This window comes from Enoplosus armatus, chromosome 14, assembly GCF_043641665.1.
Source record: "Enoplosus armatus isolate fEnoArm2 chromosome 14, fEnoArm2.hap1, whole genome shotgun sequence".
Lineage (NCBI taxonomy): Eukaryota > Metazoa > Chordata > Actinopteri > Centrarchiformes > Enoplosidae > Enoplosus > Enoplosus armatus.
In genome coordinates, this window is record NC_092193.1 from 7000738 (window position 1) to 7016889 (window position 16152).

At 41.1% G+C, this 16152-nt stretch overlaps 4 protein-coding genes across 7 annotated transcripts; 2 read left to right on the forward strand and 2 right to left on the reverse strand.

Moving 5' to 3' along the window:
* lrrc42 (leucine rich repeat containing 42) lies at positions 1-2064 on the forward strand. 2 transcript variants are annotated; one of them, XM_070919417.1, is made up of 7 exons: positions 1-486; positions 574-705; positions 794-912; positions 1028-1113; positions 1195-1308; positions 1436-1520; positions 1622-2064. In XM_070919417.1, the coding sequence occupies exons 1-7, from the start codon at positions 98-100 to the stop codon at positions 1915-1917; spliced, it is 1221 nt and encodes a 406-aa protein (XP_070775518.1). In that variant the 5' UTR covers positions 1-97; the 3' UTR covers positions 1918-2064. The 2 variants fall into 2 exon arrangements, with proteins under 2 accessions (XP_070775518.1, XP_070775517.1); XM_070919416.1 differs by having other exon boundaries at positions 3-486; positions 791-912.
* Positions 2065-4761: 2697 nt separating this feature from the next.
* tmem59 (transmembrane protein 59) lies at positions 4762-8439 on the reverse strand. Of its 3 annotated transcripts, none has more exons than XM_070918977.1 (8): positions 8250-8439; positions 7919-8024; positions 7592-7686; positions 7352-7504; positions 7145-7187; positions 6430-6553; positions 6180-6297; positions 4762-5506 (listed from the first exon to the last, which is right to left on the reverse strand). In XM_070918977.1, exons 1-8 carry the CDS (start codon positions 8403-8405, stop codon positions 5354-5356), a joined length of 948 nt encoding a protein of 315 aa, XP_070775078.1. In that variant the 5' UTR covers positions 8406-8439; the 3' UTR covers positions 4762-5353. The 3 variants fall into 3 exon arrangements, with proteins under 3 accessions (XP_070775078.1, XP_070775077.1, XP_070775076.1); XM_070918976.1 differs by having other exon boundaries at positions 7145-7217; XM_070918975.1 differs by having other exon boundaries at positions 7145-7217; positions 7352-7686.
* Positions 8440-8908: 469 nt separating this feature from the next.
* tceanc2 (transcription elongation factor A (SII) N-terminal and central domain containing 2) lies at positions 8909-10923 on the forward strand. The gene is made up of 4 exons (XM_070919520.1): positions 8909-9263; positions 9360-9501; positions 9885-10078; positions 10601-10923. The coding sequence occupies exons 1-4, from the start codon at positions 9165-9167 to the stop codon at positions 10787-10789; spliced, it is 624 nt and encodes a 207-aa protein (XP_070775621.1). The 5' UTR covers positions 8909-9164; the 3' UTR covers positions 10790-10923.
* Positions 10924-11182: 259 nt separating this feature from the next.
* cdcp2 (CUB domain containing protein 2) lies at positions 11183-15562 on the reverse strand. Its single transcript, XM_070919519.1, has 6 exons — positions 15496-15562; positions 14927-15274; positions 13715-14056; positions 12027-12380; positions 11616-11794; positions 11183-11488 (listed from the first exon to the last, which is right to left on the reverse strand). The coding sequence occupies exons 1-6, from the start codon at positions 15560-15562 to the stop codon at positions 11183-11185; spliced, it is 1596 nt and encodes a 531-aa protein (XP_070775620.1).
* Positions 15563-16152: the final 590 nt, after the last annotated feature.

The following is a 16152-nucleotide window of genomic DNA, read 5'->3' on the forward strand; positions in this document are numbered from 1 at the left end:
TAACTAGCAAGCTACCTTGAGTTTTTGTAATGCTTCAGGTGTTTAGCCGGCTAGCTGACCAAACGTGCATAAGTTAACGGAAAAGTGTGACCTTAATATGGACAATAGCACTATTTATGTCCGAGAAAAGGGCAACCTTCGTCGTGTCAGTGACATAGTCTTGGCACAGCCAAAGCCAGTGTCATCATGCAGAAGGACAAATCCATTTATGCTGAGAAAAGAGCACTTCATATTCACCTACAATGCAGAGGGAAGTCTGAGATACACCACAAAATCTCTCTTTGACATCACTCTGTTATTCGTGGCTGACAACATTCACCATGTGGACTCTCTGGTGGGCTTCCCTGAGCAAATAGGAGACAGACTTTTTGCAGCAGCAGAGGAGAATCGTGTATTTTTAAACGCAGACATTTCTGCAAAAGCACTGCAGTTATTCAGTGATGCATATGGGGAGATGGTGCTCGGATCCCTCTGTTTGAGAAATAGGTAAGTTATAGTGCCAACATATCTCCTGCCTCCCAGTTTGTTTTGCCAGAGACAGCAATGTCTCTTGTCCCCTTGTCATTTTTGCAGATTCCCACTCTTGCATGAGAGGATGGATGAAATAAAAACATTTCATAGTTTGAAGTCTCTGGATCTGTTTGGCTGTAGACTGGGTGATGATCACGAGATATTCCTGCATCTAACATCCAGCTCATTGGCAAGGTAATACCAGATTTCTCAGTCCCCAAGATTTGATGTGGGGAATTTAAGAAAAGATGTTACTAACACGTCTGCCTTTCTTCTTCAGCAGTCTGATTCAGCTTTTCATTGGTGGTAACAGTCTGTCAGATGTCGGCCTACAAAGATTGACTGCACCTGTCCGGATGATGAGGAAGGGACTGGACTGTCTACAGTTCCTTGATGTTTCCTGTCAGTAACCAAAAATGATTTTCTTCCATATTGTAGTGGCAGCGCAAATACCACCACCTGCAAATTTAGAGAATTTAGATTAAGATGTTGATCAATTCTTCTATCTCTTGTACAGATAACCCTATCTCAGGGAGGGCTCTCAGATACCTCACATGCCTCCCCAAACTTGAAAAACTTGATGTATCTGGGACCAGTTTCAAGGTACAACAGTAATTGTTGTGTGCAACACTTGGCTGTACCTTTATAATAATGCTGACAGCTAAATGTAATTTATACCTCCAGCTTGGCACGGGATTGAAGACAAACATGTGGGACCTGTTAGGGCTCATTTATTCTGAGAAACCACTCTACGCTTTTGAACACTCAAGATGTAAAACAGAAGGTTGGGCAGAGCAGGTAAATATTTTCAGATGTTGATGAAAATAAATGTACATTTCTTTAGTGTAAGCACTGTTCTTCATATATAGACTACATGTTGTAGATGTAGAGCTGTTTGACATCTCATAAAAATGCATTGTCTCAGGTTGTAAACCAGTGGGAAACAAATGGCTCACAAATGACAAAACAGAAGAAAATTGACGAATCCAGGACATCAGCACTTCGCTTTTGTAAGTTAATTTCACTCTAACATTGTAATAGGCTATTTTCAAAAGTCAGGCTTAACATTATCACACCTTATCTAAGTTTTCAAAGTGTTTTTGTTCTCTAGTTGGCAGGCAGAAGTTTGTCAGAGAGGTACTGAATGCGGCGCCCTTGGTATGTGAGAGCGAGGGAGAGGCCACGAGAGAGAGACTGCATTTCTACAGACCTGCAGCAAACAGTCACATCCCAGAGAAACAGACTCCCTCCACAACAACTCACCAAACAAAACCTTCCTGGTATAATATCAAAAAAAGGCAGCGTCAATCAGACAGGTGTGACAGTTCACATCAGAGCCGCCCAACAAAGCGCCTGTCCTCATCAGCTCTTACTGCAGAGGACATGGACTTGTTGAACAGCTATTGAGGTAGCATTCCACATAGAGCAGAGAGCAGCACAAGTATGTCGGTTATTAATGAAGAAGATGTTCCCAAGATGATTCACACTGGTGAACTGTAAACACATTTCCTTGGATACACGTGGTGGTGTTGTTTATATGTTTTTACAAATAAAGTTGAGTATTTTGTATGTGTCTACTTTCTCGCTTGTCATTTTGCTCTTTAGAAAGACGAGTGTGCTCAGACCAAACATATACAGTGCATCCGGAAAGTATTTTTCCTCAAAATTCTACACACAACACCCCATAATGACAATGTGAAAAAAGTTTTTTTGAATTTTTTGCAAATTTATTAAAAATAAAAAATTAAGAAATCACATGTACATAAGTATTCACAGCCTTTGCCATGAAGCTCAAAATTGAGCTCAGGTGCATCCTGTTTCCACTGATCATCCTTGAGATGTTTCTGCAGCTTAATTGGAGTCCACCTGTGGTAAATTCAGTTGATTGGACATGATTTGGAAAGGCACACACCTGTCTATATAAGGTCCCACAGTTGACAGTGCATGCCAGAGCACAAACCAAGCATGAAGTCAAAGGAATTGTCTGTAGACCTCCGAGACAGGATTGTCTCGAGGCACAAATCTGGGGAAGGTTACAGAAAAATTTCTGCTGCTTTGAAGGTCCCAATGAGCACAGTGGCGTCATCCGTAAGTGGAAGAAGTTCGGAACCACCAGGACTCTTCCTAGAGCTGGCCGGCCATCTAAACTGAGTAATCGGGGGAGGAGGGCCTTAGTCAGGGAGGTGACCAAGAACACGATGGTCACTCTGTCAGAGCTCCAGAGTTCCTCTGTGGAGAGAGGAGAACCTTCCAGAAGGACAACCATCTCTGCAGCAATCCACCAATCAGGCCTGTATGGTAGAGTGGCCAGACGGAAGCCACTCCTTAGTAAAAGGCACATAGCAGCCCGCCTGGAGTTTGCCAAAAGGCACCTGAAGGACTCTCAGACCATGAGAAACAAAATTCTCTGGTCTGATGAGACAAAGATTGAACTCTTTGGTGTGAATGCCAGGCGTCACGTTTGGAGGAAACCAGGCACCGCTCATCACCAGGCCAATACCATCCCTACAGTGAAGCATGGTGGTGGCAGCATCATGCTGTGGGGATGTTTTTCAGCGGCAGGAACTGGGAGACTAGTCAGGATAGAGGGAAAGATGAATGCAGCAAAGTACAGAGACATCCTGGATGAAAACCTGCTCCAGAGCGCTCTTGACCTCAGACTGGGGCGACGGTTTATCTTTCAGCAGGACAACGACCCTAAGCACACAGCCAAGATCTCAAAGGAGTGGCTTCAGGACAACTCTGTGAATGTCCTTGAGTGGCCCAGCCAGAGCCCAGACTTGAATCCGATTGAACATCTCTGGAGAGATCTGAAAATGGCTGTGCACCGACGCTTCCCATCCAACCTGATGGAGCTTGAGAGGTGCTGCAAAGAGGAATGGGTGAAACTGCCCAAAGATAGGTGTGCCAAGCTTGTGGCATCATATTCAAAAAGACTTGAGGCTGTAATTGCTGCCAAAGGTGCATCAACAAAGTATTGAGCAAAGGCTGTGAATACTTATGTACATGTGATTTCTCAGGTTTTTTATTTTTAATAAATTTGCAAAAATCTCAAATAAACTTTTTTCATGTTGTCATTATGGGGTGTTGTGTGTAGAATTTTGAGGAAAAAAATGAATTTAATCCATTTTGGTATAAGGCTGCAACATAACAAAATGTGGAAAAAGTGAAGCGCTGTGAATACTTTCCGGATGCACTGTATAACCAATACTTGATTACTAACTGGCCTACGTTACCCACAATGCAATTTCACAGCTAAAAGTAAGATCTGAGATTCAGCTGTGTTATGCTAGTAGCGGCTAATGTAGCTTCAGCCTACTAGCCTCAAGCAGAGATGAGTGGGCCACAGAGCTCTGATAAACTCACTTCTTTCTAACTCCACACCTCCAGATTTTTTTCATCCCTTCAAGCAACTTTTCAGACTTTGCACAGTGCCCTCTAAAGCTGCAAAAGGCTTTATAAAACTTGTTTCACATATGCAATAGTGCTCCCCAAGACCTATAAACAGACCTTGATGTGTAATATCGGTGCAGTTCCTCGTTAAAGCACATTACCACACAGCAAACCTGAAGGCCAGGCAGTATTCCAACACAGAAATGTTGTACACATAGCACAGAGAGTGGGGGTAAAAGGGGGTTAATAGGGGGCCTAGCAGCTCATTTTTGCCCTTGGGCCCCCGAGCAGGTTAATGCAGCCAAGAATTACATATTTTATGTACTGTGTAATTGCTGCTTCTCTGACATCAGTGCAGTCCACACAGTCATTGAAGTTATCACACATATTGACAATGAACGAGTTTTGAAGATATTCACACCAAAACAATAAGAAGCTGGCTGGGTAGTCTGACTAAAGCGAAAAACTTTCAATCCCAATTCCAGTTGTCATGTTGTGTGATGGTGCATTACTGCATTTGCAAGTCCTCAGACAGCTCACTATCCCATTACAGAGATTAGAGTGATAAAACGGTCAATCTGTCATCATACAGGAAACTAGTGCTGTTCTCTGCAGTCTTGCATAAACAATAAGAGAAAGAAATAACACTGAATGGTCACCATGTCCAGCCAAAGGCCCACTAAGCCCACTGCAACATAATGCTGGAGATGCAAATGAGACCTTCACAGCAGTGTAACCTGAACAAAGAACATTTATCATACTGCAATATAGTTTGACTTAAACATACGTTCTTGTGTTAAAAAAAGACCCTAAGTTAGTTACAGTATATGAATGAAAAAAAAAAAAAACACACCCATGTCAACAACTTCACTCCTTTGTATTTAATTCTGATCCATCTTTACGAGAACAGACAACAGTGAAGCAGGAAAGACCTACTGTAATGTACCATAACTATTAATTAAGATTAAGAGCATAGAATTTTATTGGAAAATGCAATTCCATCTGAAAATCACTGCAGTAGAAACATGAAAACAAACAGGGAGAGTCTGCAATATTAGCACAATCTATTTTTACCAAAAGTTGAGGGTTTTGGGGGAAACCTCTATCACTTCAAGTCACAAATAGTTAATTTAAACATTATTCAATAAAATAAGCACACCAAAAGAGAGTTACATACATAAGAAAAATCCCCCAACCTATTTTACTCGTAATTCGATCACTATATTATAATGCCTCAATCAAACCAATATACAGAAAAAACACCTTTTCATTACTCCAATTTAAAAGCTTTAAAAAGGGAGACGAGACATTATATCAGTAATACAAAATGTTGTGCACGTAGTTTCTCCTGTTTAGACCGCAAGAAGCACAGGTCTTGTGCCAGAGGATAAAAATCAACTAAAGATTATTCATAAAGGAGGATATCCCTTCTCTGCTACAGCTTTGGCTTCTAGATGTCGGACTGGCCCAGGTTCACTTTGGAAGGGAGTGGCCCGGCCTCTTCCTCTGGCCCTTTGGAGGTGATGATCAGCAGGGAGGATGCTGGATACGGAGTCAGTTTCTGTTCCTTCATGTACTCCCTGTCACCATAGATGCTCAATTTCTGAAAGAAAAAAAAGGAAACCATTGAAATAATGTTTTTGGCTTTTAACATGTTTGGCATTGCCAACATATATAGAACTCAAAAGCAAAGATAGTCACAACCTTGAATATACAACCACTTTATGTTAAATATGGAAAAGGTCAAATGCAGTATGGGACACATTCCCAGTAAAACGACGTTTAACACTTCAGTTTTTGTACAGATTAAATTAACAGATATGACGTGTTTATTAGTGAGCTTTAGAGGTGCTGGTAGGCAGATTTTGTTACCTTGGGACAGGAGCCAGGTTAGCAGTTTCCCACGGTTTACGGTCTTTATTCTATGCTAAACTAACCAGTTACCGGCTCCAGCTACATATTTAACCTACAGATATAAGGGTGGTATAGATGTTCTCATCTAACTCAAGGGAAGAAAGTGGATAAGCACATTTCCCAAAATGTCAAACTATTATTTGAACTTCCTCAGGTCACATACATTACAAGCAATTACCTATACAAAAGCAATCAACCAAAAGGAGTACAAAAACAAGTTGTTAAAACAAGTAACAACATGTTACGTGTCCTGGAATGACACGCAACAAACATTTACATGCCTAGATTGAGCTTGTATGTTAACCAAAGTGCAAGGAATCTCTAAAAAAAAAAAAGAAAAAAAAAAAAAGGACAAAACTTACCTCAGCAGGTACATACTGGTCTACAGCAGTTGCCACAGTGGCACAGCAGATCCAGATCAGGACCAGCACAGACAGGATCAGAGTTGTGGTTAGGATCCACCCTGGTAGCCAAGGGTTCCTGAGGAGAAATGTACAAATATTGTGTGGCGCCACTGGGATTAGATCCTTGGTGCTGTTAATGTCATGCTCTACTAAGCAAGTTAAACAATTTAACTTCCTTGACAATGTTGATAAATGTGTGCTAACCAACCTTGAAAGACAGCTAAAGAGGTTGTATTCATCATCATAGCTGCGGTCCCCGGTCATATCTCTGTCCCTCTCCTGGATTAAAGTGCGATGGTATTCCTTGTAAACTGGGCTGCTCAGCCCAGGGACTTGAAAATGAGAAATAAATGTTACTTGACATACACACACATGTAATCAGTTTATTTTTTTTGTTGTATTGCAAGATTATGTATTGTGTTTGAAATATAGCCTTGATGATGGTGTTATTAAGAGCGCTGATTTTGAAGGATGAGGCTGGTATTATATTTTTCTTACTGTCAAATGCGTTGGTTTGTCTCTAAATACTTTCCATTGCATCAGTGGCACTTAAGGGGCCAGTCAAAACTGGAAAACCTCCTATTTTCAGCCATCGATTAATACTTATTTGGTGCGCTAGTGAGTATTGCAGAAGGACGGTGTGGGATTGAATGAAAATAACCTACAGCATATTCATCATAATGAAGGAACATATCACTCAGAGCAACTATGTGACTCATTTATGTGTGTTTTTTGGGACAATAATTGTAGTCTATGGCACAGAGGAATACACTCAATCAGGTTCTGACTATACAGGCAATACTTGTGAGGATACATTCATTGTTGGTTTTGTTTTTTCGTAAGATTTCTTGACAATAAAAGTAGAGAATATCATCAACTTCATCCTTTCAGTGAATTTTAAGAAAATTGAGTGGAGGGCTTACAGCTCTTCTGTGGCTCCTCTTTAACTTCCTTTTCCACGTCAACCTGGGAGAAAAACTTGACTTGGGGTTCAGTCTGTTAAACACAAAACAGGACGAGATTTCTAAAAGTTCTTGATTACAGTTGCCCACTAACAGGATGAACTGTGTTGTTTGCATGCTGAATTAGACCCCCTCACCTACCCACCCACACTCTACCGAGTACCATACCTGGAAAATGACCACTTTGCCATCATCAGCCTGAAGGTAAAATGTCCATGTGGAAGTGATGAAGCTGTGGGCCTGATTCATTACATCCTCCCAAAGCCCTCTGACCAGAGTCAGGGGGTACAGCAGGTGAATCCTAGGCATCATGGCTTCCAACTGAAAAAAAACAAGCAATACTGAGTTCACTGTTCTATATTGAGAGATGTGTATATGCATACAGACCACTGAGTGATATTTACACACCTGCTCATGCCGTTGCTCAGCAAACGGAAGCTGATTTTGACAGCCCAGGTTGCATGCATACTGCTCATCAGACTGGATGTAGGCTTCGCGGCAGGCTGCAGAAGTTTGGAGGTGGTGAAAGGTAACACAGATCAAACAGGATTACAGACAAAGGACAAAAGGGGTGTTTACAGCAAACCCTTTTGGAACTGGGGGTGTAAACACGGGGCTGATAATATGCACGAACAATTGTTTAGCGCTGTACACGAACAACAAGCGATATCATGGAGTCCATGACACTGCACACAGGTGAATTAAATAGGTCAAAATGCTCAGTGTACAGCTTACTTGATTCACACTCGGATTTGGTCTGATTCAGATCTTCGCTATCACGAACAAACTGACAAATGGAGAACAGACGGCAGCCTCTCTGACAGGCATAGAGTTCCTCTTCCTGCAAAACAAACCAGAGGACCAGTTGAATGCCTCGACAAACAACGACAACAGTGAAAAATGACGCACTTTCAACTTTGAAGATATTCACTCCGCAAGCCACATTTAATTAAACGGAAGGCGTTGTAACAACGCGAAGCACACAGGCCCACTTTTGCTTAGCTAACTTACCAAACGTTAGCTAACGCTAGCACACATCACTGTCATCATCGAGATGAGTACTCACCCGTGGATACGTGTGCAAACTGTATGTCATTTCACATGACTTATGACAGGATGCTGTGTTTCCCAAAACGCTATCAAACACATCTGAAGACGCTGATGTGGACGCAAGCAGGACGAACAGTCCTAAAACACAGACAAAGGAGGAAAGAGTCCCCATTTTGCCTGCGAAAATCTAAACAAACAACACGCTCTTCTTCCTCCCTAATCGGGTTGTTATCTCGCGGGGACTCTGTCTCACGCGAGACTGTTTATAAATGTTTTGCTATGTTCAATTTCTCCTTGTAAACTCCTTAATTCTTCTCTGTCATCATAAACCCGCGTTCTAATTCTGTAGATACTAAAGAATAGATAAGAATAATTAAATTACATAATACGGTGTTTAATCATTTTGTAGTTTAATATTATTTATTTGTTCATATGATTATTTAGTTACTGATTGTTCAGAATAGTTGTGGAATTTCGAAGAACTGAATTTCCTTATTCCCCACCTTGTTTGGTCGGGTCCACCACACTCTTGTTATTTCCGACAGTACCTAAAGGCAACATTAGACGCTCCTGTTGAGCTACCATTTCAACTCAGCTGTAGCTAGCTATACCAAACATATTTGTCACAGTTGTCGTTATAAAGGCAACTATTGATTAGTGAAGTATGGACGAATTACTTGAACCAAGCCAGCAATGTGTTTAGTACATTTAAGTTAAAACGTAAATTAGAGTTAGCTAGGTAACGTTAACCGGGTAACGTTAGCTAACTGCTAACTGCAGTTAAATAGCGTTGGTTGTCTTTGGACCCTCCTTCTGACCTGAAGTTAGTTATCGGCAACTAATTCCCTTTTGTTGAACACAACTTAACTGTTTGTTCACTAGTTTGTCAAAAACAACCAGTCTACCAGGTAGTTTGTAACGTTATTTGGAGATGGACAAGTTTGTAGTGCGGCTTCCCAAGGGGGGAGCACCGAAAAAATCTCATAGCAACGAAAAGGTTTACAAACAAACTACTATTGAATCTTTACGGGTGAGCTATCAGTCCTACATGTGAATGATCAGCCAAAGTCAGTGTTACTGTGTGAGAGATCTACTTAGTCATTCATTGCCCTTGTGCTTCTCACAGAGGGTGGTCGTGATTGAGGATATCATGCGCTACAAATCCATCTTGGAACTGCCAGAACAGAGCAACGACAACCTGCTGACTGCCCTGACAGAGCTGAGCAAGAAGATCCCATCCAGGGAGGTGCTCAAGTCCACAAAAATAGGTAGACTGAGGGAAAACTTTGTGTTATGATATTATTTTACACTTTGCTCGTTGCAGAGTGCACTGTGTCAGTAGTCTACACAGCAATATATCAGAATATTGTCAAGCAGTAAAACGTTTGCATGTTAGTATCTTTCTGTTCAGGATGTGGCACAGACTGTAGAACAGCCAAGTCAATTTAAACTTAAAAAATGAATAGTTCATAGGTTGAATATCCTGCATGATTGTCCCGAGTTGGCTTTCACTGAATTGTTTCAGCAGCATTATGACTCAAAAGAGCAAATGGCCATCAAAATTGTGTTTACCTCATACATGCCAGGCCCTTCATTAAATTCACAGTACACAAATTAGTTCAACACATTATGAAAACCTCTCTCCTCTAAGGTCACACTGTCAACAAAATGCGAAAGCATCTGGACCCTGAGGTGAATACAATGGCAGCAAAGGTTTACACTGACTGGAGGACGTTCATCGAGGAGAATTCCAATAAGCCGTCTATTGAAGTACGCTCTGACAAACAATCTGAAGGACTCAGGAGCAACGCTAGAAGACTAATGTCTGGGGCCCTGGAGGTCAAGGTGAGAAACAGTATCTCGGTGAAGTCCAATCTAAGGACAAAAGTCTACTCGTTCTGTTTATTCCACCTCTAATTTACATTACATTGGCTGTGATATGGTGGGAATATAAATTGATGTAGAAGCTACAGTATGTGGTCAAGTGTATGGATGTATGAAATGTAGCTCGAGTCATATTTTCGTTTCTGTTTTTGTATGGCATCAGAGATAAAAAAAAATCCCATCAAACATCTTGCAGTAAAATGTTTCCTTCCTTATCAGAAACCATGCTGTACATTGTAAATGTTTTAAGACCTTTACCAAATCAATAATGTCTGCTTAAAATTCAGCACACACAATCCTTGCATCCCGCAGCACCTTTGTTTAATGTTTAATTGAACGTATATACATTCCACAAGTAAAAATGTGTAGCAAAACTGGCTTTTCTCATCGTGGTACTTGTGACAGAAAAATGGCCATTGACATATTTTTATATATCTATTTGCTTATGTATGTGTGTTTTTTATTTTCTTGTCTGTCCTACAGGAGGATTCTGGTCTCATAGACAACCTTGAGAGAGAAGTGTTTCATCAGAGCTCCCGTTTAGTCAGCAGCTCATACAGGCGGACTGTCAGAGCGCTGGTGTTTGCCTTCAAACACAACCCTGAGATCAGAACTCAAGTGAAGGACAACACAATATCAGTCAACCAGCTGGTTTCTAAATACAAGAAATAACTGATAATGAATTAGGCTGAACCTCCAACTGCATATTGAAGACTTCTGGTTGTTTTACTTGAAATTTGTAAATGTTTTTTGATGCATACACATTTTATTTTTTTTACTTTTTTTGATTATTTTCTTGATTTTATGTAAAGGAGATATAAAATACACTTTGTGGCACATCAGCAACCTTACATTGTTTTAGAAATTCATGTAAATAACAGTCAAGAATATGTAATTTATTGTCGGTGGTGTTGATAATGAAACTCCTTCGTATTGGAATCAGGAATTGTTTTGTTGATTTTTTTTTTTTGTTGATCTGTTTTTATACTGTTTTGTGAAGATTTTTATACAAAATATGATTGTCAGCGTTGGAGTCCTTTCTTTGTTGGATAAGACCATACATTACTAAAGCAGCACCAGCCAAACAATAGCTATCACCATGAGAATAACAGCCAGAACACAGATGCTGATGAAGACAATATCGCTCAGGTCATGAGGCACAGATTCTGGATTCCCTGCATTGCCATGACTGTCATTGTCGGTTTGCTGGGCCTGCTCCTCGAGACGACGCTCCTCTGCCGTAATGATGGACACTGATGCTATCTTCCGCAGGGCATCACACTGCACCTTGTATTCTTGCACGTTCTGCTGCTTTCCGTCAGAGAAATCAATGTAGAGTTTGTTTACCAGCACGGTGATGTTCCGATGTTTCTGTAAGACATCAGGGGTTACAGTATTAATAGAAGCAAGTCACAAATCAATGTCTTTAACCACTAAAGTACGGTAAATGATTGCCTATTATGGTGTACCAGTAAGTGATATGAGACTAGCTAGTCACCTGGCCAGCAGTACCACAGTTGACGAACTGAGCAAGTATCTTATATGAGGTGGCTGTCAACTGGGCTGTGCAGGTTGGGTTTCCCAGGTAGATGCTCTCACGGTCCAGCTGAGGTAAGGACTGCTGGGGTATCAAAATGGTGAATTCTGATCTTGTGCAGCTAACGTTTACAGGTACCACTTGGATTATGGGGGAGAAAAGACACAGTTCACTCTTTTTCTTTTTGACGAGCAGCATATATAATAATGACATGAGTATATTTAGCTGAGATTTAGACTGTCAACATTGTAAGCAGTAGGGAGTGCATGAGTTAAACCTATAGCACCCACATAAGTAGAATTAACACTCCTGCAGTTTATGAAAGTTTTTCATTCTGAAAGAAAATCGTTTGCCTACATAGGGCAGATTTACCTCCGAGATAAGAAGCAGTGAACCCTCTATGAGCCTCATTTCTGTCTGTGCTGAGTACCACCAGCAACTTGTTGCCCTTTGAGATGAGAGAGGGAGGATGCTCTCTGCCACACCAGCGCCCCAGCAGGGTGTCTGTCTGACTGTCCCCGTCATACACTGCAACAGAGTCATAGTCACACTCGTCTGACAGACTGTTGCGGTCTTCCAAGTCCATGACAAGGAAGAAGAGTTTGATGCGGTATCCAGCCGCTAGAGTGATGCTCCAGTGGCAGTTGATGTTGTTTGGGTAGATGTTTGGGAAATGTGGGCTGCTGAAGTTGCCACTTACAGCTGACAGGACCTGCTGGCATTCACCTGTTAAAGTACAGTTGATCATATAAGTTAGTCAAATTTATTTATGATATTAGTTTACTACAGTGTATTCTGGTCAGTATTGTTGCTTAAGGATGCTGCATTCACTTTCTGATACAAGTGAGTCTCAAAAAACGTAAATCTTTATGTTTGTAGCAGGTATGTAATTAAAGTCTAGCAAAAAACATGACTTCTTCACAATTTATAGGAAAAGTTCTGTATTTTTCCCAAAATGGGAAGATCGATACCACTCTCATTTGTGCACAATAAGTATGAAGCTACAGCCAGCAGCTGCTTAGCTTAGCTTAGCATAAGGACTGGAAATATAGGGAAACAGCTGTTGTATATTGAACTCACAGACATGTCAAACTATAACTTTAAAAGCATGACATCTTGATGATTGCAATTCTTGCAACTCTTACATTACATTACTTTTACAAATTAAAAAAGTGAAGATTAACAATTTAGATAGGCAGTAAACCATCTGTGCCAGCGTCCAGTCCAGGAGAGTCTATAATCAGCTGTCAAAACGTTATTCTGCAGTGTTTCAGTTGGATTCAAGCCTGGGCTTTGGCTAGAACACTCAAGGGCTTTTACTTTGGGGACTTTTTTTCAAGTTTGGTAGGGATGGTGCGAGATGGCTGATGAGCTCTTCTCTACCCAGAGATAGTGCTTTGCGTTGGAGCAGAAGTATTCAATTTTCATTTCATCAGGTGACAGGATCTTTTGTGTCATATTCTAGGTATTTCTTGTGCCTTGTTTCAAACTCCCAGTATGATCTAAAATGTTTTTTTTCTCTCTTCTCGCCGCTTACATCAGCCCACTGTGCTTTTCTGACACAGGCGAGCTGTTGAAAGATTCACAATTTATACTCTGACATAATTGTTAAATAGCAGCAAATCTCCAAACCCCATGTTTTATTACTGTGTTTTGAGATTTAAGGACTGCTTAAGAACTTCCTCAGTTGGATGAATAAGGACATAAGACATAAATTTGGTTTTCAAATATGGAGAGGAGGAGCAGAACCGCAGAAATTAATGGTATAGTTTGCAGAATTACAACCAGTGCCAGTATCCACACCAGCAGCTGCCTGTTCACTGTCAGTCACATTTTCTTTGTTTGCTCCTCACCTTTCAATATTTAAACATGAAAATACATTTCACTATACAGATAAATAGTAAATGAAATAATTAGGTTGATCAAAATTTGATTTTGACGTCTTCCGGGGGTCCTAAGAAGAATGTTTTGCACGCTGCATCAGCATAATCATAGATCCCATTGTTTTCTATTGTTAAAGTCCATATTGAAATACAACTGATGACACCGAACTTTCCTACCTGAGTAGTAGTAGGCCTTGAACCCACGTCCACCAATGTTGAAATCAGACTTGAAGACTACCAGAAGCTGGTTGGAGGTGGTGACTATGTTGGGGGGTTTATCTGCCCCGCAGTATTTGCCCAGGTGGCGGTGGGTGACTGTCGGGCCATCAAACAGGGCCACAAAGTCAAAATTACATCCCTCATTGTTTTCCAGCTGAAAGTCCAAGAAGACCAAGGTGACCACACTAATGTTAGACACGTGGATGGCCCAAGAGCAGTCGGCATTGTTGCTGTACTCCCGAGGGTAGCCTGGACTGGAGATTACACCTGATAGGCCAGTTAGGACTCCACCGCACATATCTAGGACAGACAGCAAACTCAGATGCACCTTTTCTTTTTGAAAAGGAGTAACATTACAGATGAAACTTAAAGGGTACAGCAACCTCTACAGAGGGTTCTACAGAACTTGTTTCATGGGGCAATCTGGAAAACAACTAGGGTCAACCTACAACATTGGAAGTATACTGGTTATTCAGTTTGCATCTTTATAGTTAGAGCAATATTTGCAGTCAGAAAATGACATATATTTGAAAACTGCCAGTGACCTTTTTAAATTTGGTACATATATTCAAAGTCCTTAGAGGATAAATTCTAATGACTTTGGTGATCCCCCAGACTTCCGCTAGCACCACCATGAGCTTGGCATTTTTGTTTTTTACTGAAATAGTATTTGTTGCTATGAAATGTGGCACACATTCATGGTCCCCAGAGGATGAACTGTAATAACTTAGATCCTTCCATCTAGCGCCATCATCAGGTCAAATCTTTATTCTGTCCAATACTTTGCTTTATGCCTAAATGTCTGACATCAGCCCTTTGTTGTACTTTGTGTTTAGTGCTGAATAACACGCATGCTAACACTCTAAACTCAGATGATGAACATGATAAACATTATACCTAAACACAAACATGCTAGCATGCTGATGTGAGCATTTTGCTCAAAGCACCACTGTTCCTCAGTACAACCTCACAGAGGCGCTAGCAAGGCTGTAGACTCTTAGTCTTGTTTCTGTATAATGTCCTGGTCTGATCTAAGATCTCCAGTGAGGTTAAGGTCAAGAAGTTTTAGCTAAAAGCCATGAGTTATGGTATTTCCAGGATAAATCAACTCAAGTTTTGGGCAGTTAGCCAACTGATCCTTGTCATATTGCATCAAATACAACGAGTTACCTTTTCTGTAGCCAACACTGAAGCCCCTGTAGGCCACATGGCGGTCTGAATGGAAGATGATGGACATGACATTCCAAGAAGAGGTGAACTGTGGCGGGGAGATGTCACCACAAAATGTCCCAAGGAGGTTCCCCTCATCCTCAGATATGCCATTGTAGATCTTGATGTAGTCGTAAGCACAGTTGGCATGGTATTCCAGCTCAAAGTGGTGAAAAGTGAGGAGGACAGAGGAGCCCTCTGCCACCACAATTAGCCAGGAACAGTCAATGTTGTAGGGATACAGGCCTGGGAAGTTTGGACTGGAAATATTGCCAGATGGAGCAGAGAGGATTCCTCCACATTTGACACCTTATAATTACAAAAGAAAAGTTTAAACTCAAAGAAAAAAGATATTGAGTAAGTTTATAGCTCTTTCCTTGCATACTTATTTGACTATTTTCTAGCAACCTGATATAACCTGACATTGAACAACTGAGGCCCAACTTTCTCTGTACATACGGTACCCGCAAGATAAAGCACTTCCATCAAATTTAAGTTTTGCTCCATCTAGATAACAAATAGCAACTCACCTTTTTTAGAATCAGCCTTGTGAACAAGCAGTAGTAAATGAATGAGTATGGCCACCCTGAGACTCATGTTGTTATTGTTGATTCGGCTTTTGTCACGCCTCAGCTACAATACCAGCACAGACAAACAACGACAGTGTCAGAGCGTACAGCCTTGAGACATCAGCAGTGGTGCCTGTAGAGGTAATAAGACTTTGAAAAATTCATCCACAGCCTGAATGAGGAACCTGATACTCACCTAGGCCACGCTTTGCCCTCTTCGCTAAATTTTAATGACTGATATCCAATGAGCATGAGTGGCTTGTCAGGACACTGTTTGGAGAGATGCAATACATTTTTAATGATGGTCACACACAAGCACACACACACGCACACACACACACACACACACGCACACACACACACACACACACGCACACACACTGAACACCAGATGCGAGATGAGTTGATAAAAGAGACAGAAAGAAAGAGAGGAGGAAGATCACATTTGTCACTAATATAAATGGCTTTATTAGAGCGATGTGAGGGAGAGAAGATCCCAGAACTATTGATGTCATGGAGTAAGGGGCACTGTGTACTGCAGACTTTGCTTTTCTTGTGTAAAAGCAGCTTAAGCATGACACAAAGACATCAACATCTTCACTTTGAATGGGGATGTAT

Coding starts and splice junctions, on each gene's coding strand:
- lrrc42 (XM_070919416.1), top strand. CDS start 98: ATGGACAATAGCACTATTTATGTCCGAGAAAAGGGCAACCTTCGTCGT. Junction 706..790: donor ACATCCAGCTCATTGGCAAG/GTAATACCAGAT, acceptor TTTCTTCTTCAG/CAGTCTGATTCAGCTTTTCA. Junction 913..1,027: donor ACAGTTCCTTGATGTTTCCT/GTCAGTAACCAA, acceptor TCTCTTGTACAG/ATAACCCTATCTCAGGGAGG.
- tmem59 (XM_070918975.1), bottom strand. CDS start 8,405: ATGGGGACTCTTTCCTCCTTTGTCTGTGTTTTAGGACTGTTCGTCCTG. Junction 7,687..7,918: donor CAAATCCGAGTGTGAATCAA/GTAAGCTGTACA, acceptor AAACTTCTGCAG/CCTGCCGCGAAGCCTACATC. Junction 7,218..7,351: donor GCAAAGTGGTCATTTTCCAG/GTATGGTACTCG, acceptor TGTGTTTAACAG/ACTGAACCCCAAGTCAAGTT.
- tceanc2 (XM_070919520.1), top strand. CDS start 9,165: ATGGACAAGTTTGTAGTGCGGCTTCCCAAGGGGGGAGCACCGAAAAAA. Junction 9,264..9,359: donor CTACTATTGAATCTTTACGG/GTGAGCTATCAG, acceptor TGCTTCTCACAG/AGGGTGGTCGTGATTGAGGA. Junction 10,079..10,600: donor CTGGGGCCCTGGAGGTCAAG/GTGAGAAACAGT, acceptor TCTGTCCTACAG/GAGGATTCTGGTCTCATAGA.
- cdcp2 (XM_070919519.1), bottom strand. CDS start 15,562: ATGAGTCTCAGGGTGGCCATACTCATTCATTTACTACTGCTTGTTCAC. Junction 14,057..14,926: donor CAGTGTTGGCTACAGAAAAG/GTAACTCGTTGT, acceptor TGTCTGTCCTAG/ATATGTGCGGTGGAGTCCTA. Junction 11,795..12,026: donor CACTGCTTCTTATCTCGGAG/GTAAATCTGCCC, acceptor CCATAATCCAAG/TGGTACCTGTAAACGTTAGC.